The sequence below is a fragment of the Sphaeramia orbicularis genome, chromosome 7 (assembly GCF_902148855.1).
Source record: "Sphaeramia orbicularis chromosome 7, fSphaOr1.1, whole genome shotgun sequence".
NCBI lineage: Eukaryota > Metazoa > Chordata > Actinopteri > Kurtiformes > Apogonidae > Sphaeramia > Sphaeramia orbicularis.
Genome location: NC_043963.1, coordinates 37,059,781 through 37,086,554, shown reverse-complemented (window position 1 = coordinate 37,086,554; position 26,774 = coordinate 37,059,781). Strand labels below are relative to the sequence as shown.

Sequence of the window (26,774 nt, the reverse complement as noted above, 5' to 3'; positions counted from 1 at the left end):
TTTGTGAGCAATTTTTCATCAAATCTGTAAAACCTCAGTCATAGCCTAAGCATCATGAATCTGTAAGTCTTTCTGTGATTACTCACCTGAATCTCTTGCATTACGGTGAACAATGTCGAAGTGCCATCCACCATAAACTGACCATATGTTTACACACCAAGCCGGGAGGTCACTCGGGGATCTTTGGAATTTTGTCGCGATGTGCATTGTGGGAAACGCCGGTTCGCTCTGCTGTCTGGCAGCGGCAGCTGCTACAGACACGAGGCGTAAACGGCAAGAGCTCCCTTCCCTCTATGCATATGCCTCCAGCCGTTTCCGCATTTCAGCCGTTTCCGCATTTTTTTTCATCCATATAATATCATATAGCTGCGCCGCGCCTTCGCTTCTGACAATGCACGTTGCGACAAAATTCTGAAGATGCCCGAGTTACCTCCCGGCTGTTTGTAAACATATGGTCTGTTTATGGTGGATGGCACTATGAAACTGTTCACTGTAATGCAAGAGATTCAGGTGAGTAATCACAGAAAGACTTACAGATTCATGATACTTAGGCTATGACTGAGGTTTTACAGATTTGATGAAATGTTGCTCACGAAACTCTCCCACACCTTTAAAGAGGAAAAAAAAAAAAGAGAAAAAAGTAATCCTGGGAAGTCTTTTGTGTGAAATCCAGTTACTCAAACCTCCAACAGATGTTCGTTCTCTTTATTCAACAGCACAAGTTAAACAAAAAACAAACCTTGACAAATGTTGTGGCCTCTAATACCTTCAACAGCAAGTTGCTGCCACACAGGTGGCTGTTTCCAACTCTTACCAAAACAATGTAAACTGATGTGTAATCTTAAAACTTAAAAATGTCAAAGTGAACAATAAATCCCTTCAGTTACCTGTATAAATCCTTCAGTAACCTGTATAAATCCTTAGTAACCTGTATAAATTCTTCATTAACCTGTATACATCCTTCAGTAACCTGGTAACCTGTATACATCCTTCAGTTACTTGTATAAATCCTTAGTAGCCTGTATAAATCCTTCAGTTACCTGTATAAATCTTTAGTAACCTTTATAAATCCTTAGTAACTTGTATAAATCCTTCAGTTACCTGTATAAATCCTTCAGTTACCTTTATAAATCTTTAGTAACCGTTATAAATCCTTAGTAACTTGTATAAATCCTTCAGTTACCTGTATAAATCCTTCAGTTACCTGTATAAATCTTTAGTAACCTTTATAAATCCTTAGTAACTTGTATAAATCCTTAGTAGCCTGTATAAATCCTTAGTAACCAGTATAAATCCTTAGTAACTTGTATAAATCCCTTCAGTAACCTGTATAAATCCCTTCAGTAATCTGTCACTTAAAGGTAGAAGAGCAAGTCACCCAGCTGCACACTGGGGTCTCTGTGGATGCTCTGACCCACTAGGAAGGCCAGTTTGTGGGCGTACTGGCATGGAGCAGGCACTCTGATGATCCCCTACAACACAAATTAAACACAAGAATTTCTCTGTTCTTTCACAAAGATGGTGAGTTTGTTTACATGACCATAAAAATCTGACAAATGGGAGGATTCTGATAATTGTAAGAATCGGATCTGATGCATTTATCTTAAGTTCAGAAATGCAATAATTGCAAAACCCTGGTTCAGACATTTCAGTCCATTATTGGATTTCTTTCAGAGTATGCATGGAAGTGTAGACTCAAACTTCCTATTAATGTCTTCAACTCACATTTGACAACACTTTTATTTTCTACAATTTCTTTTTACATGTGCATATTTAAAAGAATGAAATAAATCAAATTAATGGGTACACATTATGATTTCTCATAATTAGACAACTGCTGTTATCTGATAAAGCATGTCACATATGATTAGAGCCCGACTGATATGGGATTTTTGGGCCAGTGCCGATTTTGGTGGCTAAAAAAAGCCAATTGCTGATATATTTGCCAATAACAGATATACTGGCCGATATATGAAATAACATTGATATACACTGGACATAATAGTCTTATAATGGATAATGGTGGACCTGTGAATTAACAGTTGCATCATTGTTCATCTCACAAAGATAATTTACACAACTTTAAAACACTGTATAATAGTCTTATATTAGACTAGTATGTGACCCGTGGGGAACCATGGGTTGTAGATGTTATAGTTTTTATGCTGGGGAGAGCAGACTTTTAGGAAAAGATCTGAGTCTATATTTTATAAGTAGTGGCATAAAAATTGTTTGGTAAATCATTCTTTAAATTGGAAGCAAATATTAATATACAGTATTAATACCCAGGTGTGCCTGTCCGCAGTCTGTGATTATCAAAATGAAAGTGAACACACTTTATTATTCCTTTAACTCTCTGGGCAGCACAGACACACAGGAGCAAAGCTACAGAATCTCTGCACAGCAGAAAAGTTAATACATTGGTTACATATTGACCAATGTTGATTAATCGGTGATACACTATAATTGGCAGGCTAATTAATCAGTCAGGCTCTAATTATGATGTTTACACGATCACTTCCATAATCTGATAACTCCGGAAATCAGATAATGATCAGAGCTTTAGTGTGCATACAAATAGTCTCAGTGGTATCAACTACAATATCCAATGCTGCACAGTAAACTTACTGCATACATCCTCACATACTAGACACATTCACTCCAAGGACACTCATTGCAACAACCAAGTTAGAATATATCTACATCCAGACCAAGCACAACATTCAGAAAAACCTAAGGACTATCTCCTCTGAGAAAATCAAGAGTTGGTCAGTAAAAGGTAAACTACCTGCCAGTTGTAGTACAGGTGGCACATCTTGTAGGTGAGGCGCTGCATGTGATCAGGCTTCAGTCCACTGATGTCAAACACCACATTGTAATGGGTTGGACTGACACTTCCAGTTTGAACCGCTTGGCTCACAATGTAGAAGTCATACCTAGTAATGTAATGTGGAAAAATAGTTACAGTTTTCAATAAGTCATGAATATACGGAAGAAGCGACCTAAACATACCACTCTGGACGTGTGACATCGGTGTCCACAACTGTTCCAGGGGGAGGGTTGGACACCTTGCCATTACCGCGATAGAAGAATCTGGTGTTGATGCGCTTCTTCACAACCACCACACTCAGCTTTGGCCTATGGTAGTCACGTAGAAGGGGCTGTAATTTTTTTATGTTTTGATTTTGGTTAAATGCAGGACAAGTGGGACTCCAACTTACACGTAGTCCGGTCCCATAGACTTAATGGACTCCATGATCTGAGAAACCTCATAGTTCACAACACTGTGGAGTTGGCCGTCTCCGACTCCATCTCGGTACACGATAATGCGTGAAGGGAGGCAGTTGTTAAACTTGAGATATGTTTTCAGAGCCCCTGAAAGTCACAACAGAAGAGACAGTTATGCTGGGGTTGAAAAATTAGACATATTTGTACAATGCAGTAACTTACCAGACAGAGCCCCCTTCAGTCCATCCATGATTTCCTGTCCTTTGTGCTGCAGCACACACTGTGAGTACCACCTTGACAAGGAAAATTAACACATCTCACATATCACCCATTCAAGACCAGAGCATGACAAAAAAATACTATTAGTCAAAACAAAACATCTATTCAGATGTAAACTAGAGGTCGACCGATTATCGGCCGGGCCGATTATCGGCGCCAATATTTGGAAATTTGACGTATATCGGTATCGGCCTTTTTTTAATCCGACGGGCCGATATTAAGAAATCAATTTAAAACTGGGTTATTTCAGCTCAGATGCAGTCACGGCTCTCTCTCTCTCTCTCTGATTGGTTGACACAGAAGCTGTCCACACACCCACACACAGACTGAGACTGACTTGGGATGAGACTGTGTTCTACATACATTTTCTCCCTTACTAATACATAGACCGTTTAGAGCCAGACTGATGAACTAATGTTCTGGTAAAAGCTCATCAGACTCCATCTCAGCGTGCTTCCCTAAAACAAGTGAACAGAGTTTTTTACGCGCGCTCTCTTAATCCCACACACATGCTTTTCTATCACAGACTGTTTCCATCTCCATATTATCAGCAGTCTAATTCTCAGACATGTCAGTAGGTAATGTGTGTTAGCAGAGCTGCCGCTAATGTTTACTCTGCTCTGACGTTCTTCTGAAACATTAGTAGTAGTTGTGAGATGTAGAGCACAGGGATGTTTAGTACAGTTTCAGAAGAGTTTTCTGCGTTTACCTTTGACATGTGTTTTCTCTCCGGAGCTTCTCACATGAGAAAACTTCGCCTCTCCGCGGTGCGCACTCCTTCCGCGTCGAAATCTGACGCGGAGGAGTACCCCCCGCGTCAAATAGTGCCGCTATGGGGCTCTGACCGCATGCATCGATTTCTGACTATTTGGGATGAGACTGTGTTGGTATGTAATGTAATAGTGTGTGTTTGCGTTAAAGTCACATGAAGAACTCTGCAACTCACAACTACTAATGTTGCTGTGAGCTTTCTAGTCCTATGATCTGAAAATTAAAGTGAAGATGACAGAGAGTAAAATTCAGAAGTGATTTATCTGAACATGGTGGAACATTTTAAATCCTGTGTGGGCTTTTAAAGCCCTAAAGGCTGTTTGTGTTCTGTCAGGAGTTTAATGGCACTCATAGCAACTATTATACTTTTTATGTAGCTTTTGTCATATTAATCATTAATAATGTAGCAACATAGTTTTGAATGACAGGGTCCCTGCTATCGCATGGTAAAATATAAAATTTAATAATGAAATCAACTTAAGGCTTCCCAAATGCTGTAATAAATGAAGCATGATGAGTTGAGCATATGTCAGCATGTGGCCCAAGAGTTTACAAGAGTCTCCCTGTACTTTTGTTGTGTTTGAACTTAAAACAAAGATAAGTCATTACAGTTATATTTAAATTTTACTTTATTTACTGTGGAAAAATTTAAGGGAGCTATTTATTTAAGCTTTTATTCAACGTTATAAGAGATGCTTCTGAGTCTAGGAAATCCATGCACTTCTGGAGCTATTATTTTTTTGTTTGATTAAATAAACATGCTTTAGGCATTTAAACGAAGTTCAGTGTTTGCATTATTCAAAAATTTTCATACCAATTTTGGCACTTTTACTGCAAATATTGGCTCCAAATATCGGTTATCGGCCTTCTCTAATCACTAATAATCGGTATTGGCCCTGAAAAACCCATATCTCTAATGTAAACAATCTGCTTCCTACCAAACTCTACATCACTGACTTTTACTGAGGCACGAAAAGTTGTGGGAAAAACCGTACAGCTCTCAGATCAAGTATAAATACAAACAGGACAGCAACTACACACACACCACCCTAGCCTCGAGGCCACAGTCAGTTGTATCTGCTGTAGACACTCACCTGCTCATGGTCTGATTAAGACTGGCCACTAAAGCGCCGATGGACCGTCTTCCAGCTGTAGTGTCATGGTAACAGTCTATCCCAACAATCATCAGCTGTTTGAGCTACACAGTTTCACAAAGGTAAAAGATTTAAGAAGAAGTTACTCAAATCCAATCAAACTGACAACCGTGATATAGTCCGTTAGTTGTAAATTTGCTTCTTCGCTAGTACGTGGCTTTTAAGTGCACATACCTATATTAGACGTCAAATCAGAAGAATATGATAATGAAATCTGTTTAACTTATATGACCATAGTGGAAGGTTTGAGTTTCATTCACCCTCCCCAAAATCTTAAGCCCTACATGAAAAGGACAATTTCTATTCAACTGTACATAAGAAAATTTCTGTCCCAAGTAGCAATTTATGCAATTGACTTACAGGAATTTCCACACTCCACAGTTCTCCTCCCATCTTGCAAGCCATCTGGAGCACAATCTTGGTAGCCACAGTCATGATGGTCTTGTTGTTACTGATGGTGCGCAACACTATGCACTGGCTGGGAACAGGGCAGTCCACACAAAGGTACTTCTTTACACAGTCGTACTTGTCTTTCCTATTGTTGGGAAGGACCACTACCACCTACAGTAGGACAAAAGAATGGTGTGAATGTTACACACATTACATTATGCCTTCTTGTGTAGTTACATGTGTTAGTTACATGTGTACAGTAACCACTGTGAACTTTTAACACACTGTAAATAATTCAAATGAAACATACCTATAAATCTAATGATGTTATTTTTAAGTTTAATGTACACAAACCAAGTTACAGCACTAAACATGATGAAAAGAGTTTTGTAAAACTTTCCCCACTGACCATTTGTGTCTGTGGTCCCACATTTTGCTGCAGGGCTCTGAGGAGAGCCTCCATTTGATCACTGTATTCAATCCTGATAAAGACAGCACACAGTTATAGACATTCACCCATTCAGAGCTCATGTCAAAAGATGTTTATGGACCTCAAACCGTAAGAATCAATCATTGGGCAGACATTATTTAGTAATTTCAGCTTTGTAAGGCTGAAATACATATATACTGTAATTTCAGGACTAGAAGCCACTACTTTTTTCACATGCTTTGAACCCTGAGGCTTAAACAATGATGCGGCTAATTCACTGTTAATCAAACGCACTCACACTAAATTCTTCAGATCAGTCATTTTGCCCATCAGGCACACATCCTCATCATGGAAAACACATGAAGAAATGCATGAGGCAGCTTTCAAGTTAAAGCCGATCAAACTGGCTGTCAAAGATGGAAATAGAGCTGCTGCACATAAGCTTGGCATCAGTGAATCGATGGTGAGACAGTGGAGACAGCAGCGTGCAGCTTATATTTTAGGTGCACTTAATAGTCCAGAAATTACAGTAGTGTATAAGCAAAACACACTGTGCTAGAACTCACATCACAGGCCTTCTACAGCGGACGCCAAACGGGCCCGAGACTCTCTCAATGCACTGCAAAAGCGATTGCACTGCGTTGCCAGCATGACGGGTGTGAAATAACATCCAGTTGTTCAGCGGAGGAGAACGCATCAGAGGCAACCCCCGCATCTCCTTGGTCCAATCAGCTTTCCAGGCACTGTACTCATACTTGGGGTTCACCGGATAGTTAACTTCTTTACAAACAACATATTAACAAATACCTTTAATTCATTCAATATGTAACATTTATTTGCAATTACGTCATACCGAATTTGATCCCTGTACAATCTTCTCTGCTGGCAGGACTCTGGCCTTCAGACTCAGGAGCTGCTTATCAAAAGCCAGTCCCCAATTATCCAACTCTGCCTGTGCATCAGTGTTCCTATGAAAGAATTTTCAGAATTTAATACAAACCCCAATGACGTCACAAAATCTGTAATTGTTAAAATGTTACATTTCACATTTGACCATTTGCTTTTGACTGCTTGAGAAAGAACAGAGAAATTAGAATTGTGGGTGCTAAAAACTGATTAATCCAATGTTATCAATTTTAACTGCCTTCACTGTCTTTGGAATTATGCAGTCATTGAAGCTATATATGAATGTCTTGGCCAAGGTCTCAGATAAACATGGTTTTACCAGCAACACATGACTATGACCTACTTCTGTATGTTCGAAATAAATCTTTTGAGGCGTCCCTCCCTCTGCTCTGGGTTCAGTTTGGTGTATTCATCCAAGTCCTTCATGATTCTGTAATCTCCTCTCATTTTATCCGTCAGGCCTGTCAAACACACCGACATGTTATTTCAAAGACAACCTTAGACTAATGGTTTCCATTTACCACTGGCAATTAAATTGTCCAAATAGTGCACACAGTGACCTGTAAGGTAGCACAGCTCAGGAACAAGCATGGCTGGGCCAGGAGGAGGAGCCCCCGCAGGACCCATTCTCTTAATATGGCTGACCAGTAGCACCTGGTTCCCATCGGTGATGTCAAGCCCATATTGCTGAGGACAAAAACAAGTATTTCAACACTGGCTAGAAAATAAGCGTTGGGTAATCTCATCAGATATTTAATGATGCTATATATTCCCTCAAGATTCCATCATACTGTACCACAATTTTTGGTCAAAATACCATTTATTGTGTTTGAGTGCTAGTGTACTTTAATCTCCCACTGATAAAACACTTGTACCAAACATGTGAAACCTACAGTTCTGTAGTAGTTCTTGAAGGAAATTTCTGTATCTCCTCTCTTAAATGTGTTGGTGGGTGTCTGATCCCATGCAATGTCATCAATCCTGTAAGTCTTGTTGTTGTACCTAAAAATGTAAAAGACAAGAGTAGAAGTCCAACACATCTATCACATCAACAACAGACAAACATGGGTAAGTTATTGCATAGTTTTTGACATGTGGGTCATACTTGGTGAGGACTATGAGGCCAATAAGCTCTTTGGCACAGATCTCAGAAAAACGCTGACTTCCACACTGCTGTCTGAGGCTGTACATGAAGTCGAGGACTGTCTCACTACGCAGCACCTTGTGACTCACATCAATGGACAGCAAGATGGATGATTCGTATTGCAAGATGGCTGTGGCGTAGCCAGGCCAGATGATCAACCTAAAAAAGATATTATTTGGCAGGATCAGAAGATTTTTTTTTTTTATCGGAAGTGCAGATTAAATGTCACTTTCAATCTGAAAGTCAGCTATTAACACTTTCAGTGCCATGGGCCGATTAAATCGGCTTTATGAAAACAACCTGTAAAGTGCCACGGGCCGATCAGATCGGCTTTGGAGAACACGCCACATTTGTGTACAAACAAACCATCCACCCCCATTTCTTTCTCACATTTCGATGACGTTCTTTCTGTGTCCCCCTTTTGAGACCAAGCAGACGGGAATTTGAGGTCACGTGACCGAATAATATTTTTATATCTTTTTAATGTTTCTTATTCTCCGGTGTTTCATCAGAGGGAGCCCTCCATGCCGGGGGGCGGCTGTGGACTCTGGGGGCTGTGGCGCCTTCTCTCACTGGGGTCCGCTCCTTTCTGGTGGGTGGGGGTCCCAGTTGGCCCTCTCCCACTAGTTGGGATGCGGGGCTGTGTTGCTGGTGCCTGGTCGCCGGGGTCGGCGGCTGCATCCTGGTGTGGATGGCTCCCTGAGACAGCACCTCCTAAATTGATGTTTTACTTTTACTTGTACATTTTTGTTCTGGTCTACCCGTGCTCAGTCAGTCTTAAGTATGTGTGAGCTTGTGGGTTTGCATGTATATATGTGTGTGCGTGTGTGTGTGTGCGGGTGGGTGTGGGTGGGGGGCGGTACTGATTTTTAAACTGATATGTAAAGTACTTTGTGCTACAGTTTTTAATGTATGAAAAGTACTATATAAATAAAGATGATGATGATTATTATTATTATTATTATAAATTATGCAAATTACGATCAATAATGAATCGGCTGCGTCCGGTGCGTTTTGAATCTAATCAGCAATCGGTCGGATGTTACCGAGCGGTTTCCTGCAGGATTCTTCAAATATTATAAAAACGACGCGAAATACTGAAAAACGGCCAAATTCTGTGGCACTTTTAAGGCTTATTAGCCCCTTAACTGTCTGGCACTTAAAGAGTTAACATAACCTCACATATCGGTTTTAATAGCTTGTTTCTGAAACTGTGAACCATTTTAATCTTCAACATAACGTGCCCGCACTTAAAACGTGGCCTTCAGTCCACACCAAAGTTTTTGCACATACGGACGGACAGACGACAAACTGATGACAATACCCTCTGTCAAGGGCCTAGGGTAATTAACCAGTGTTCACTAATGAATTGACAGGAGAGTAGTTGTAATCTTATACTTATAATCTTAATTAAACATTGATGGGAGAGCAAACAACACAGCAAGCAAAGAACTGTTCAAGTGAAAAGTTTTAAAGAGCATAGTTTCACTATTTTGACTAGGACCAAACAGGCTGACTCTAGGGTTTGATCAGTATTTAGAAATTCCAAATGATGAGTTTCAATACCATAAACTTATAACTGGGAGCTTGCTCTTAATCCAAATCAAAATTCCATACTTTTGCCAAACTTTCAACTCCCCCCCCCCCCCCCCCCCAAACTTGACTTTATGTACTTTTCTACTTGCGTGCCTACTTTTGGTTGAGATTATACCCGTTGTGTGTAGCAGAAAATTTCATTTTAATAGATCCATGAATGAATGAATGCATGCATGCATGCATAATTCCCAGTAAATTATGTTTAACTGACAGAAACGTTTACAAAACATATGAAAATCAAAACAGTTCATGAATATCACACAATTAAGTTTCACTAGAATCATTCCACTACTGACTGGTTAGGGAAATCATATCTAGTTTTTTTTCTATGCTTCCCTCATGTATTTCTTATCTTATAAAATTGTGAACTTTTAAACATACTCTACAATTCTACTATGAGAGAAATTCTTTTCCAGACTTTAAGACTTTCACACAAAATTCCAGACTTTTCAAGGTCTGTAGTAGAAGTAGTAGTAGTAGTAGTGTAGCTTTATTTTGAGCACATAGAATCATCAGATAACAAAGAACAGTACAACATGGTCAAACAAAATTTTCCTGTGCTCGAAAAGGAGAGCGGAGAACAGCCGCTGAAAAACAGCCTTTCATAATTCCATACTTTTCAAGATTTTCCAGACCTGTGCAAGCACCATGTTACAAGTACAATCAAAATCAAATCAACGCGTGCTCCAGTTTGTTATTTAACCAACAGATGCTTTAAATGCAAGCACTAAAATGCACAGTACAGCCCTGCAGAGGTCTGGCAAAGACGGTAACAGTTCAACAGGACAGGACTGAATGTTTACAATGTACAATAATAAACTGGGGGGGGCACACTTTGAGTATTCTTTAAATTAACATACTTACTGTCATATGAGTTACTGATTTCTAATGTTAAAAAAAATATAAGTGAAACAATATTACAATAATATTGGTCCAAAAATGACAAAGATACCTGTGCTGTGGGATGTTTAGTGGATCATTTGGATTGTAGTAGTTGCGTCCAATCTGCTGCATATTGAGGATTCTCAAAATCCTGTAGAAACAGAACATGCCGTCTACAAAACTACAAACTTTTGTTAAATCAGATCTAATTACTTGCACTACAATTGTCAAACACACAACAGTCCGTTATTTTTCCAAGGTCAATAAAATGTTGAAATTTAACCCCAATACTAACCTTCTAAATATGATGTTGTAAAACTGGATGCACACTGGAGATGTGGGTGGCAGTTCATTTGTCAGGGTGACAGTTATCTGAACCTTTTCTCCATTCTTCGTCTCACTGTGGAGCACAGTCTCCTACACACAAGGGCACATATTTCAGTACAAAGAAGGAAACCAGTCATAACCTGAGATAACTCAAAGGTGAACCAAAATTTCCTGGACATAAAATGATGCAACTATAATTCCCCACCAAAACCCAAAGAGTAATTTTGTTATTTTACATTTTCTGGTATTTTCTTACACTCATCACTCACAAGCTGCAAGCAATTCTAGAAGACACCGAGTACCTTGCTGTGCAGCCTGTGGGGTAGAAAAAGCAGCGCTCCATCAAAGCTCTGTGCTTTGCCTAGTAACTGGTCATGCTGATAAAGGAGTGCTGTTCTCAGGCGGCGAGACTCCATTGGTGGTTGGAAGTCCACATGGTACTGATACAGAACCCACTGGGGGCGGGACAAGATTCGAAAGTAGTTGGATGTCAACACAATCATAGAACCAGATGTACCTGGAAAAATAAAAAGAAGAAAAGTCAATCCACTATGCATGCAACTATTGTCACAGCATATTCAAGAGTGACAAAATACACTGAATAGGGCACAACAAAAGAAAATGACAGACCAGATTTTGACTCTTTGACATGTTCCATCGCCATCCTGGTGTTAACGTTAACATCATGAAAATCCCGGCGGCGTCCACCTCGTTCTCCAAGCTTTACCTGCTGAAAGCCAACTGAGATCTGCGAAAGAGCTAATTAAAAAAACAAAAACAAGGCTGTCTAGTTCTGATGTTTATATTAAAATATAACATGAAAATAGCAAGGTCACAACTTGGGGTTTCGTTCTACCTTCTGTGGCATATGCTCCCGGAGCACCTTTCTGCCTCCCTCTACCGCTCCGATCAGCCTCGGAAGCCAAGGCAGCTGGTGGTGCAGGCTCTCTAGCCTGGCTCTGGAAGAGTGGTAAATAACATTCAACGGTTTTCTTAGCGAACATTTCATCTATTAAGGCAATTCATGTCATTATTCATGCACAATTAATCAACAGGTGCATTACTTCAACTACTGACACAGCAGTTAAGAAAACCTTTCAAAGCTATTAGTGCAAATTACCCAAGAACAAAAGTGGTAAGGCAATCTGATGTCAGAAACGGCTCAGTCCATGGCTAACCCAAACAGCTGGATCAGGAATTAACATCAATGGTTCCATATGTCACTTTATTCCACCAAGTTATTTGTCATGTACAGTGTTCCATCATGTCAGACCTTTACAGAAATGGCCAAAGATATCTGAGACAAGATCTGAACATGCTGCATAAAGCCTGCAATATATGCTGCGAGAACAGAGAAATTTGTTTGTCTTCTTGAGGTGGCAAGAACAAGAGGTTAGTTCATTTTGGCCAGGACATCTCATCCTCATGAGAAACTGAAGTACCGAAAACATGGGAGTTCCTCCACCTTTCCACATTGACCATGCCCACTTAGAATTTCTGACCAATCGCACAATAGATTATACACACTGCACAAGAAGAAAATTCTGTCCGAACAGTGTGTTGAGACCAAGTTGCAACAACTCCCAAACCATGCTGTGAGTAGAAAATTCTGTTCTCAGAGTACGTAACAAGTCTAATACTAACCAAGCACATTATGTTATACAAGGACAGACAGCATCCCTCTTAACATGGTAATTAACTTTCACTCCTGTCTGCACCCTGCTCATCTCTCACTATCTCTCACTCACTTCACAATGTGGCATATTTGTGTAGGCAATGTGCAGATGTCATATTATTTAATGTAAAATGTTATTTTATTTAATGCCCACGTTGGATCACACATTTAATTATTTCAGTTAACTAATACCACTTCAGATAAGACAAAAACTCATTTTTAATGTCATGCCCCTACCACAGTTTGTACAACCCATGCAGGTGTCACACCTCAGGTCTAATTCCCAACAAGACTTCTACTATGATACTCTCCACCATTTTTTAGGTTCCCTGTGACAATGGAACAACAAAATAGGTGGGATATGACACTGGGATAGCTAGTGTCTTCATGTGAGGAACAGAAATGCAGAGATGAACAGATAGGTACTTACAACACCAGTGCTCAGCCAGTCAATGTGTCAGTTATTTCTGAGAAAATACTGATGCTATACTATATTACGACATGAATTATGTCACTGTATCCTGAATATATGCCGTATGAATACTTAAGTCTCCCATGAGCTATGCCTACTTTTCTATCTGTTAACTCATTGGCTGCCAGCCATTTCCAGAGCAAAGAGCCCCATACTGCCAGGGTTTGAGCATTTTGACTGATCTTTCAAGACCCACATAATATTGAGTTCTATGACCACATAAACATTGAAACTATCAAAAGAACATGCAGACTCTCTTCTTTCTCTCTGTGTTCCCAAAGTCAGAACATGGAGAATCAGCGTTCAGTTTCTATGCTCCATATATCTGGAACAAACTACCAGAAAATATCAGGTCTGCTGAGAGTCTTTTAAGTCCAGGTTAAAGACTCACCTGTTCACTGCTGCCTTTGACTAAAAGGCTTTTGACTTTTTAAATTTTATATTCTCTTTGAAAGTCTGCACTGCAACTTTTACTTTAATATGTGTTTTTATTTTTATTTTATTCTATTTTATTCATTTATTTTTTTTGATTTTATGTGTTGTTTTCTTGCTTGCTGTTTTTGATCACCTTTTATATGTTTCCTTTATAATGTTTTAAATGTGTTTCTTTTTGTTTCTTTTATTTCAATGTCCTGTGTGAAGCACCTTGAATTGCCTTGTTGCTGAAATGTGCTATACAAATAAACTTGCCTTGCCTTTTATCAGGAATAAAAGTTAATTTCTAGCCTTTTGGGTTCTTTTGTAATCAGCAGTAGAACATTAGGTGGTTTCAGCATAAACACCTGTTTTTGACCAAAAAAACTAAGAAAATGAGCTTTTTGTGCAAAGAGGCATGTCAAGCAGAACAGTGACTCTGATGCCAATATTTTTAGCTTTAGTGACACCTCAAACATCTGAACAGTTGTTTACTGTTATGTTGATTTCAGTTAATACACTTTTATGTTCCACAATGGACAGTCCTGTGTTCATACTACTACTACTACAGGGGTGGCCAACCCTGGTCCTGGAGAGCCACTATCCTGCATGTTTTAGATGTTTCCCTCTTCCAGCACACCTGATGGTCGTTATCAGGCTTCTGCAGAGCTTGATGATAGACTTATCATTTGAATCAGGTGTGTTGGAAGAGGGATACATCCAAAACCTGCAGGACCGTAGCTCTCGAGGACCAGGACTGGACACCCCTGATCTAAAACATGCAGGATAGCGGCTCTCCAGGACCAGGGCTGGCCACCCCTCTACTACTATCACTAATTCATACACTGAATGGGTGGGAAAAAAATAGGACCAATGGCCCTGTAGCTTACCAGCCAAATTCAAAGCTTTGGGAAATGTATCCAGATGCCATTTATTATCACTCAGTTATATGTCTTTATTATATCACAGAAGTAGCCCATGTTTTGGTCATATTCCAATCAGATCTGTAAAAAAGCCAAATTCCAACTTAATATTATTGATACTTACAGATTTATTGTATCAATCCACTTCCTATCTCTTGTAATGGGAAAATTTTTCAAAGTCGCACCAAATCCAGAATCAGGTCCAGATCGAAATAATTTCAATACCTTGTGCTGACATCATCATAAAGAAGCTGTATACCAAGTTTGAAGTCAATCAGAACTGTAGTTTTGGAGAAGAAAGTGATTGAAATTTTTCCCCCATAAGAGCCCATGTTAAATTTTCCATAAGTTCTCGGATCCAGAGGAAGATCCATGTGGCCATTATGTTTTGGTCATCTCCCCATCAGGGCTGTGCTGTAGAAATTTCAACTTGATATCATTTATATTTACTGAGTTATTGCATCAATCCACTTCCTATTGCTTATAATGGGGAAATTTTCCAAAGTCGCACCAAATCCACAATCAGATCCAGATCCAAATAATTTCACTAAATTTTATTGACATCATCATAAAGAAGCTGTATACCAAGTTTGAAGTCAATCAGAATTGCAGTTTTGGAGATGATGATGATTGGAAGTTTTGTAACAGACAACGACACATTCGAGGGGGGGGTGGGGGTGGGGGGGGGGGTGTCGTCCATGGTCCCCGCTCAGCCCACTTTGATCCTCTACGGCTGATTTTCTACAAAGCTCCCTCCTTTGACTGGTGTCTTTGTTGTCATTTTGACCCATCGCAACACTCTTTTTCTCTGAACCACAGAGACACAGTTTGAGTGTGAGCTGCCTTAACTTTTCCAATTTCATTCATTTCACTATCTTCTCTCTCTCATTCTACAACTTCCTGCTGCCCCGCCACCACGTACCTATCCTACTAGTGCTGCCACCTAAAGGATCAGTTCGTCAGTACACTGAATTCTATAATTACAAGCCTGATTTTCCCCAACAAGCTCCACCAGTCCCCCCAGCCCCCCATTATAAAACATAATTCACGTCTATAGACGTCATTGGCAGTCAACATTTGGATTTGAATTGATGTTTGTAGATGTCACTGGCAGCCTGTGAGTTAAGGGTAACATGTTTTTAAGTACTTTTACTCATTTCATTTGTATGGGATTTCAGTCTTCTTAGTAATTCAACCCTACAGTATTTGTCTGAAACCTATAAATTCCTTTCAATTTACAATTTTTCATCCCCCTCCTATCTTCAAATGTGTTGGTTGTGAATGTTACAGAAGACGTATATTTACAGAACTCCTACAGGTTTCTGTAAGTTACATTTAAGACTTTTTCAGACTACTTAGAACAGAATTTAATACCCATTTTACAGCCATACTGCCCAAAATTTGTGACTCCTACAATTTGGGAAAATGTATTTATTTACTCCAACAATTCCCACCGTTCTGAGTCATTTCTCACTGAGGGCTGCAAAGTTAGCGATAACTGGTGCTCAATTTCAATATTAATTGTTGGGTTTGAGCAGGTGTAACTGAGTAGACTAATGTTACTTTCTTTGCAGCTTGGACATTTAACAGACACATTTAAACACGTTACAATTAACAAGTTTATAGCAACATAGCTTAAGACCTTACATATCCAATTTAATAACTTTATAAGACTTTTTTTTAAGGTATTAAATACAGATTTGCACATTCAAAACTTTTTAAGAACCCCCGGGAACCCTATGTTTAAAGAATCTAAACTTTTCCTTCATCTTGGGCAAAATAAACTCTTTAATCTACTGGGACTGTTACAAGTTTTTCATTTTTGATTTTGTGATCATTTTGAATGTGTTCATGCATATGGTATGACTTGTGGAGAGACTGTGTTTTTAATTGACCTGTTATATATACCTGAAAGGATAATTTGTAAATGTAAATAATTTCACAATTTTACCTGTTTGCACTAAAATAAAAAAACATTTTGAGACCAGATTTTTTTTTTTTTTTACAGGCTCCTATATTATTATCTTACTGGTTCGGCCTGCTTGTGATCATACTGAACTGTATGTGGCCACTGAAATAAAATGAGTTTGACACCCGTTACACAGTTTGTAATAATTCAACACATTATCTTACACAGTTTGATAAATATTTTAAGATTTTACTACTCAGTTCTTCATAAAATAGGTGAAATACATTACATCCTTAACCCTCTACAGCAGTAAAATCCAACACATAAACAAAAACTTATTCAATCTCACATAATTTAAGTACATTTCACTGATAACACCTACAAGATGCAACTCCATAAACATGTTCGGTTCTTTAACGTGTTGTGGAACATTATCCCACTGTGATATATGTGTACTCGGGTGAATGCTATGAATACTTGCACCATTATACTTACTGCTCCAGGGGGCGCAGTCTCTTGACCACGGGCCCTTCCTCTTGACCTTGCTCTTGCCCGGCCGGTCATTTCCACACACAAATGAGTCAACTGCAAAGAACTAATGAAAACTAACAATTAATGTAAAAAGATTTAAAAAAAAAAAAAAAAAAAAAAAAAAAGTTTCAATGAGCAACATTAATACCTGAAAAAATGACGACTGAATGTGCACTGATTAAACTTTAAATTATATTGTGTTAAACACAGTAAATTAACTTTAAGCACTATTAAATTATCAAGAGAAATTCAACAGTTACATAAAAACGTCGATTAAATTGCCTTTTTACAAATACATGCATAGCATCATGGCATTAGCTAAGCTAACTGGCGAGGCCTAGCTAATTATGTTAGTCCACGCCGGCTAACGTAAGCTAGTAGCGATGCCTCGACTTCGATAAAAACTTGATCAAATAAAACATATTCGTGACAATTCGTGAGAGTTATTATTAAAACTTACTTTTTTTCCCCAAATTTACATGTTACTCACGTTTGAAAGATTTCACTGTTCAACACAACGTGTCTGCACGCGCTCAGCCAACAGGTGAAAATGCGTAATGAGCCTGTTCACACACAAAATCTTACGCCCATGCTGCCCAAAGACAACCAACACATGCCTTGAGTTTAAATAATGGGAGGTTATCTATTTCATTAAACTATTAAAAACAATCTTAATCTATGCAACCTTGAAGGAATGACGAAAGAGTAAAAAGCTTACTAAAAGTCTAAGAACTACTTTTTTGATCGCAGTGATACACAAATGATGTTGTGCGTATTTTCTATAATGTGATCTCCGCTTTGTCCACTAGATGACAGCAAAGAGCACATTCTAAATACAGAAGTATCCACAGCTGTTTCCACTGGTTTTGTTCCTACGTGGAAAGGTCTGAGAATAAAACATCAATTGCATCAATTAGCAACGCTCCATTTTTTAATTCAGTAAATGGACTAAAAAAACAAACAAACAAACAAAACTTCCATCTACAGTGAATGTATAATTGAAGTGTGTTTCATTTTAGTTGAACACTGAATGTATATTTCTGCATTTCTTTCTGGGAAATTAAATATTTTTCCATGTTAAACCAATTATACAAACTGCTGTTAAACACCCACCTTACCTAACCATGATATGTATGTATGTGCATTACATAAATAACTATTTTTATTTAACAATTAACGTATGAGAAATTCATGTATCAAAAATGACAGAAAAAGGCAACATTAAAATCTTCAGATAACTATTAATCCAAAATATGAGTCGACAACTTCTTTTTTCACTTTTACATGGCAGATAATTTAATCTTTACACATTTAATACTTTACAAAATAAACGGTCAAATTAGTAGAAATCCATCCTGCTGCACAACAAATCGGATTTTAGCAGACACCATCAAAAAGTCAGCAACACAATACATATAGAACACACAGTCGAGCATCATCAACAAAACAAAGAATTTAGAGTATCAAATTACATTGGCAGGAAATACACCTTTGCAAAGGAGTATAAATTATATAACAGTTATTCTACATACATTCGGTAACAGATAATAGAAGGTGCCTTAATGTGTACAGTCCTCACAGTTTAGATGCCTTAAATTAGTAGTTTCACATGACATACAGTATAATATGTCCTGTAAAACCTCAGGTGGAATTTGTATGGTGGCAGTGGTCAGTAAGAAAAAAAAATGATCAGATAAGAATGGTTTATGCATGCGTTTTGAATTCAAGCTAAGAAATTGTTTAGAAGAAACAGATATACAGGTTTATTAACATGCCTTTACATGGAATATGTTTTATGTGTGTGTGATTCTTTTCAAAGCAGCTTGCAGAGGCTTTTTGAGGAAGGTCTCATTCAGCATCAGGCAACTGGACAGAGCGTTTCTATGTGCTGCAGTTACCTGGGAAACAAAAGATAAATTACATATACACAATGATTAAAATGACTTCTCCCACTTTCTACTGATATATTGTTTGATTCACTAAAGAAACTCACGTGGTTGCTGTATTTGGTGAGGACTGTTAGCATCATTTTGGCAAACTTCACAGATTTTGTAAATTGAGGAGCCTGGTTGACCAGCTGTTTGGTGAATTGTGCAAATAGCTCTTCATGAAGGTCAGGCTGAAAGAAAACAAGTAACTCAATGACACTGAATACTGTATTGTGACTGTGTTTTCAAATACATTTTCTCCAAGTAAGCATCTGATTTACCTTAGAATCTAGTAAGCTGTGAATAATGGAGAGCACTGCCTCATTCCACTGTATTTCAAATGTCATTCTTAAAGAGGAAAAGATACAAGTTTGGATATTTAATTCACAAACAAAAGAGTCCACTCTGATTCTTGGTTTAACATATTACAGCATTCCTGAGCAGGTAATTTATCTAAACAACATATAATATTACTGAAGCATCACGAGTCTGTAGTGGGGATCCAAGCAGTTTTCTATCAGTCTGTTCAGCAGATCAGCTTGTGGATTCCCTGAAAAACAAAATACATTTTCAAACGTAAGCAAGAAGAGGGTTTTTTTTCTCCTTATTCCAAGATACAGAATGTCTGCTATTTCTAGGGTGGCTGCTTCATTGCTATTAATGTTAAGCAAAGAACTTAAGTACCGACCAACCTGAAAGATTGTGGCACATACAATGTATTTTCTTAATATAATAAACAGTAATTAGGAGGTTTTTTTGAAGGCAACACTTGCAGCTGCAGAGTATGGTCAGGCAAATACAGGCATTAATAAGTGCTTCATAATGACCAAGAAAATGCAAAAGTGCAAATAAACAACAAGATAGTGGCGAATATGTGTAAATTAAAACTATTATATCATATTAGATAATAATTAATACAATATTATAAAGCGCTCACTTAAAGGTCGTGTGTGTAAGATTTAGGAGGATTTTCCAGAAATGGATAACAGTCGCAATTATATTTCCATTATTGATAATTCAAATAATCAGTTTTTTGTTAGTTAAGAATTGATTTTGTTACCTCCTCTTCTTTCTGTTTTACAGCAGGTGGTATTAAGGCACTAATTAAGGCACATCTCTACTATGTCTAAGTGTGGACCAGAATTAACATTCCCTTAAATTAAATTAAATTCTTAAATGTGCAGATTTGTTTCCTCACCAATGTTTTTGTCTTCTAGCACTGCACCAATTACAGCATGGCACATCGGTCTGGGATAGGAGCTACATAATGATGTGACTGCACTGAGCAGACATCTGGAGGCTGGTTCTGACAGGGACAGGACCTGCATGTTGACCAGCAGAGCATTCCATCAGTACTTAACAAATTTACTGATTTGACATCATTTATAATTTGTTGAGGTACCTTTTCTAGCAGGAGGCTTTTCAGTAATGTTGCTGCTGTGCTGTAGCTGAGGTCAGGAGAGAGAGCCAAAACACTGCTGCACAGTTTAGGCAGAGTCTGCTCTGGTAGGTCGGGTAAACTCAGCATCCGACATAAAACCTCCACCTAAATTAATGAGGAATAAGGTAAGGGAATGCTTTGCATAACTGATGACTCAGGTTAACAAAGCAAATACTGTGAACCAAATAGTTTAAGAAAATACCTGAGGTGGGTCACAGTCATTCAGCACTTTGAACACATCTGTGGAGCCCAGGTCCCACTGTAATCAAACAGGGAACACATCATGACACTGGCGTCTCCTTAAATCTGTTCTGTTTTTCCTGTTGAGAAGTAAATATTTCTTCTTACCTCTGCCTGATTTTCCAACAGTTCTTTTATTTGAAGAACAGAAACCTGAATAAACAAGGATACATATATTATGTTATCAATGACATTTTTTCCCTATCATTTTCTGTTGTTTTTGGTTTTAAATGTTGATATTTGAAATAAAAAATAAACTAATTAGAACATGTGTGAAGAAAAGTAGAATTGGTTTGACAGCTGTAAAAATATCATTAGAAGCCATCCAATAAATTCCAACCAATTCTTTAATGATAAAATGTATGTTTTGTCCACTTAGCATAGAATTAAATAGCTGTTAGCAGCATCTCCTTGTTTCTGATAGGAAATGTCAAACAAATTATCTTCATTCATTCTGCATTTAAAGTAAATAAAATAATCATTGGTCAAAGCTTGGCTATAATAACTAGCTGGTGCCGATCATCTCAAAATGTGATTTCGCCTGCTTGTGTTTCTTACTTTTATATGTTCAGGCAGGGAATCACATGGTGTATCTGGTGATGGCTGCAGAGCTTCAGCTGATACTCCAATGGAAGCACCCTCTAATATTCCTGTTGTGTCCTCAGTCTGACCCTGATCTCCTGCATCTAGACCCTCGTTGCCACACAGATCCATTTTCATCCGCTTACTCTGCTGTCCAGCCTCCTCACTGTCTGATTCCAGAGCAATAAAGGTGCTCTTTCTTTTCCTTTGTGTCCCCAGCTCTGATAAACCCGATGCACTTTGAGAAGCAGATGATGACACCGTTTGACCATTGAGGCAGCTGGCCCACCCTCCGACCTCACCAGAGCCACCTAGACGCTGTGACAGGTCCAGGAGTCTCTGACTGCACAGTGGACTGTAAAGAGGGTCCCCACTGTGGGGGCACAGGGTTCTTCCCAGCTGTCTAACCAGAGCTGCGACCCAGGGGTTTGGAGGGGAGTCATGACTGAGACAGTCAAGCAGATGGAAGACTGTGGCCCGAGGAAGAAAAGAGTGGACCAGATGAATGAAGGACAGCAGGTTTTGTTTGAATAATGCTGGGAACAGGCAGACCAAGGGTTTGCTGGAGAAACCAGGAAAAATTTGTGTAAGGCATAGGTCTATACAAGTAAAATCAAGAGTCTTAAATTAACACTTATAGACATTACTAGTGCATAGCTGATGTTTTTTATGAGATGTCTCATAAGTTTAAAACACAAGACGGAGCGTTTCCGAGCTTTGTGGGGGACTTAGGTAATGACAATTTAGGTTTTTTTTTAATTTAAGAAATTGAATGACATTCCAATACTTAGAAATTAGCCCAAAGAAACACACAACAAACGTGCTGATTAATGTAATGTTGGTCAACACAATTCTGATTGCAAATTCAAGAGTATCATATTACTTCCTGTGGCCAACTACCAGAAAAAACACCAACTATTGCGCTAATATGGTATATTGTCCCCTTTAGGTCGATCAGGTAAAAGAGATCACGATCTCAGTGGGTCTCTTCCTAGTTAAATAAAGGTTGAAGAAAGAATGAATCTAAGCATTTTTTTTATATTGTTTACATCGACAGAACAAGGTTAAACCTGTTACTTGAAGATTATGACCAAAACATTATCTTTACTCCACTTAAAACATCGGGAAAACATTACAGTTGTCTTCTCCAGGACATCTTCCCCATGTCAAACACAGGTGGAATTAACCCATAAAGACCCAGTGCTACTTTTGTTGCAGTTCCCAAATGAATTTTTCTTTTCATCTAACTTTTAAAGGGGTCATATTTTGCTAAACCAACTTTTATTAGTCTTTGGTACATTTATTTGTGTATTTGGACCCTAATAGTTTCAAAAGCTTGAATCTGAACCCTCCAGGTGCTGCAAAGCTATCTTTATATTCATTTTGGCAAAAATCGATTGGATTTCTACAACCCGTTTTAATTCCTGCTTAATTTATTATGTCTATAACTAGTTAGGTCACGACATTTGCACATAAAAGGTCATGACTTCCAGCGAACATTTCTCCGAGTACGACATAATAGTTTATCAGCAACAGCAGTTGTAGTCCATACTGAAAATATGTCCAAACTTCGAGCTGATTACCTAAAATGTTCAGTTGTTGGTTGGACTAGCACAGTCAACAGCCTGGAGGGGGGTGGGGCTTGAAGTGGTTCATTTGCATTTAAAAGGCCAGCGCTCAAAACTACCTTTTTGGTGTCATTACTCAGAAACAGGGTTGAAGATGAACCTGTGGAGTTAAAGGTCACTCCTTTAAATGATTTATCACCATTTATTGCGATATTATCATCTGTATTTTGCATCTTTCATTGTAAATCATGTATATTCCTATATTTGATCCACTGATCCAGTAGATCTTCATTAAAGCTCAGAGTAAATTCAAAGGCTATTGTATCAAAAACAGAGAAAACTAAGTGACCTTTTCAGCAAAATATATCATTAACTGAAAATAAAACTAAGCGTCTCCATCCACTGTCATTTATCAAACTCCATGGGTTTTACTGGTGAATCAATGTTGTAGAAGATGATGGTATTTCCTTTATCTACGTCCAAATGGGTCATATCTAATGACCATGAAAAGATGACAAATTGTATTTTACACCAGTTATTTCCATGCATTGATAGGATTAATGGATCAACAGGTATTAAATAGTTTAGATCTATAGATGATTTAGTTGCCAGTGGCTGTTTGGGTCTTTATGGGTTAATGTTGTTGAACTTCCAGAGGGATTAGTGTTGTAGTGGGGCTTTGGAAGGGAGCAGTTATCATTAGATACAGTAACTGTGTATATTTCTAACAAATAATTCATCATTAGTAGTAGTAGTATTACTAAAGCCATGGGTCAGTACTTGAGCTTCTCAACGGTTGGCAAGCAAATGGAAAGAACAGGTATACGCTATAAAAGATGAATAAAGAAACTTAATTCAGGCACGTAACATGACCATTCTACTCCCTGCTGAAAACAGCGCCCCCTTCCTAAATCAGCCATGAAGAGGACAAAATGCACCAAATTCACCTTGTCACACCAGAATCACTCCAAATGTGAGCTGCTCAAGTCACTTCTACGACAGCGTATTAAGGCCACAGAAGAAAAAAAGAAACAAAACGCCTGTCACTACGAGAATAAAGCCGTTATTTAACGAGAACAAAGTCGTTATTTAATGAGAATAAAGTCGTAGTTTAAAAAGACAACTCATTATTTAACGAGAATAAAGTCGTACTTTTATGAGATTAAATTCGTAATATTTTGAAAATTCGACAGAGTTTCTGGTTTTACAGCGAAGGCTACAAGTGAGGCAGCTCCTTTCCCTTCTGTTGGACTCCTAAACTCCCAGTAGAATCCTCAGTTTGTTCAGAAACACAAAGCCTCTGTGTTTACCTCTCTGGTGTTTCCACTGATAGTCCTACAGCTGAACACTTCATCAGTTTCTCCTCCACAAAAGAGGAAATTTGCTACAAATCAGTTTGGGTCTTACAACAAACCCAAATGTGTGCAAACTCTCTTTAATGTGCCCTTTAACCCTTTCATGCATAGTGGTCACTCCAGTGGACAGTTCTTCTCCAGCTGTTCTCTTGTATATTCATGGATTTTGTTGTTGTAGTTTCATATCAGCCAACACAGTGGACGCTTATACATCATCCCATACACTGAAATTAATACCATTACTGTAACTTTGCTGTTCTAGATAAAGCTGATCTGCACTAACATGTTTGAGTGTAAAAAAAAATGGCAATGACTGTAATTAACAGTTTTTTCTGTTTTTTTGTTGTTGTTTTTTTTTTTTTAAACAAAACGTTTTTTTTTTGTTTTTTTTTGTTTTTTTGCATATTATCTCCATGCAGGTATGTTAAAATGTGAGAAAACGTCAGATTACCAGCATTAAAAGTGTTTTTATTTCATAGTTTTCCCACTGTATATCAGTAAATACATGTTTCTTTGCTTCTAAAATGAAATGCATGGTGTCCAGCTGAGTGGATATTTTTGTAACTCCATGAAATATAGGTTCATAAAAAATCTATCAAATTTTTTTTTCCATGCCTAAAGATGAATAAAAACTCAGGAAAAAAATCTTGATTAAGGTTCTCATAATTCATGCATGAAAGGGTTAATGTGTTGATGGAGGACAGACTCAGTATTTGGTCTTTGTATCTAACCCCCAAATGAAAGGAGAACTGCACTAAATGTTCACAGTTCTACACCGATGAGTAGGTACAACTTCTCATGATATTATAACTTCAGTCTCGTTATATAACTACTTTATTCTCGTAGTGACAAGCGTTTTTTTTTCTCATTTCTTATGTGGCCTTAATACGCCGTCGTACATTCCACTCCTGTAGCTTCTTAAGTTTATTGTACTGGGGGGATGCACTTTTCGGCAATATGTGGTGCCGAATTCTGCTCCCTGCCGAAAACTGCATCCCCAGCCACGATATCTGTTTTTATTGTTATATATTTTATGTGTTGTGTATCGAAGATTTAACTTTAGACAGTTTTATATACCTTACAGTTTGCGCATTCTTTAACCCTTTCATGCATTGTGGTCACTCCAGTGGACAGTTCTTCTCCAGCTGTTCTCTTGTTGGTTTTTTTGTTTTAGTTCCATATGAGCCAACACAGTGGACACTTATGCAACATCCCATAATACACTGCAATTCATACCATTACTATAACTTTGCTGTTCTCGATAAACCTGATCTGCTGTAACATGTTTACGTGTAAATCTGTTATTTGTTAAACAAAGAGTTGTTTTCTGCATATTATGAGGTAATACCTAGCATTGGAGTATGGTAAAATGTAAGAAAACATCAAATTAGCAGCCTCAAAAATGTTTTTATGTCATTGTTTTCATTTTACTTTCTGATATTGGGTTTTAAATACATATTTCTTTACTTAAAAAATTAAATGCATGGACATTTTTGTAACTTCATGAAAAAAAAAAAAAACTCGATCGCAATTTTTTTTATGCCTAAGGAGGTATAAAAACACTCCAAAAAAAAATGATAATAAATCTTGACTAAGGTTCTCATAATTCATGGATGAAAGGGTTAATATTAACCAGATAAAAAAAACATAACTGCAATATCTTAGAATATTATTCATTACTTAATTGCTACACAGCTATGATGGCGTTAAGAGGTTGAATAATTCAGTTAATTTCATACCCTACAGTCAGAAAGGAGAAAAAGTTGTGACAGGGTGCATTTGGTGCACATTGTCCTCTTCATGGCTGATTTAGGGGGAGCAGTTTTCGGCAGGGAGTAGAATTCGCCACAACAAGGGTTAGTGTTAGCTGTTCAGTGAAACTTAAGCGGGTTTCTACTCACACAGTCAGAAGCTGTGCCTCGGACACAGGGCAGGTTATTTCCTCTTGACATAGTGTTTCTATTAAATTACACAGAGTTGGTTCGGAGCTAACACGCTGCTGTTTGTGGAAGACATCCAGCGCTCTGTGAACACCGGACAGCAGAGACCGGACCAGCAGCACACACTGGCCGTCAAACCGACTCCCAAACATGCCGCTGTTAAGAAAACAACGCACACACCTACATACAACACCTAACCGCGGATGTACTGTCGAAAACCTACTCCTTAGTCTTTTTCTACTTTCCATCCACACAACCCGCCATTTGTGTTTACATTTCTTCTTCGTGGATTATGCACCAGTTGTTACACACCTCCACCTAGTGTTCAAAAGTGGTACTGACACTAGACTGGAGCCAAGTGTCAATGAGGAGCATGACAAGTTGTTTTTTCAGTGAGACAAAATGTGAAGTAAAGTTTTATTTTCTGTGTACAAGTACAAGTTGTTTAAAAGAAATAAAACCTCTACCCGTTTATGTTCTTCTTGACAAAAAAGGAGTCACTTGCAAGTATTTTCAGGAGTAGATATTAGCAAGATGAAGGTACAGTACACTTTTCATCTTTAGACAATTAAAATAGCATCCGCACAGTACTACTTTTAAAATATCAAAAATGGTGCAAAATACCACAGAGGTCAGAGCAAAGTAGGCTACGGAAAATTACACAGTGTGCGACATCTATGAAATAGTAA

General features: G+C 38.2%; 2 protein-coding genes across 3 annotated transcripts; both read right to left on the bottom strand.

Annotated features, from left to right (window-relative positions):
- Positions 1–1,323: 1,323 nt before the first annotated feature.
- LOC115423114 (piwi-like protein 1) lies at positions 1,324–17,068 on the bottom strand. The gene is made up of 20 exons (XM_030139840.1): positions 16,996–17,068; positions 11,964–12,066; positions 11,738–11,866; positions 11,410–11,624; positions 11,076–11,197; positions 10,851–10,931; positions 8,264–8,461; positions 8,052–8,160; positions 7,719–7,845; positions 7,502–7,619; positions 7,106–7,220; positions 6,819–7,006; positions 6,232–6,304; positions 5,793–5,993; positions 5,373–5,476; positions 3,451–3,521; positions 3,222–3,375; positions 3,013–3,138; positions 2,789–2,936; positions 1,324–1,472 (listed from the first exon to the last, which is right to left on the bottom strand). The coding sequence occupies exons 1-20, from the start codon at positions 17,062–17,064 to the stop codon at positions 1,356–1,358; spliced, it is 2,568 nt and encodes an 855-aa protein (XP_029995700.1). The 5' UTR covers positions 17,065–17,068; the 3' UTR covers positions 1,324–1,355.
- A 1,232-nt stretch (positions 17,069–18,300) lies between these two features.
- Positions 18,301–26,438, bottom strand: fance (FA complementation group E). Of its 2 annotated transcripts, none has more exons than XM_030139834.1 (10): positions 26,047–26,438; positions 21,199–21,784; positions 20,749–20,793; positions 20,603–20,659; positions 20,362–20,505; positions 20,158–20,281; positions 19,434–19,509; positions 19,241–19,307; positions 19,025–19,150; positions 18,301–18,929 (listed from the first exon to the last, which is right to left on the bottom strand). In XM_030139834.1, exons 1-10 carry the CDS (start codon positions 26,331–26,333, stop codon positions 18,825–18,827), a joined length of 1,617 nt encoding a protein of 538 aa, XP_029995694.1. In that variant the 5' UTR covers positions 26,334–26,438; the 3' UTR covers positions 18,301–18,824. The 2 variants fall into 2 exon arrangements, with proteins under 2 accessions (XP_029995694.1, XP_029995695.1); XM_030139835.1 differs by having other exon boundaries at positions 19,434–19,512; positions 20,161–20,281.
- Positions 26,439–26,774: the final 336 nt, after the last annotated feature.

Coding starts and splice junctions, on each gene's coding strand:
- LOC115423114 (XM_030139840.1), bottom strand. CDS start 17,064: ATGACCGGCCGGGCAAGAGCAAGGTCAAGAGGAAGGGCCCGTGGTCAA. Junction 7,620..7,718: donor TGAGCTGTGCTACCTTACAG/GTCACTGTGTGC, acceptor TGTGTTTGACAG/GCCTGACGGATAAAATGAGA. Junction 6,305..6,818: donor CGCTGTAGAAGGCCTGTGAT/GTGAGTTCTAGC, acceptor TGTCTTTATCAG/GATTGAATACAGTGATCAAA.
- fance (XM_030139834.1), bottom strand. CDS start 26,333: ATGGAAAGTAGAAAAAGACTAAGGAGTAGGTTTTCGACAGTACATCCG. Junction 20,506..20,602: donor ATGACTGTGACCCACCTCAG/GTATTTTCTTAA, acceptor TCATTAATTTAG/GTGGAGGTTTTATGTCGGAT. Junction 19,308..19,433: donor TACAGACTCGTGATGCTTCA/GTAATATTATAT, acceptor TTCCTCTTTAAG/AATGACATTTGAAATACAGT.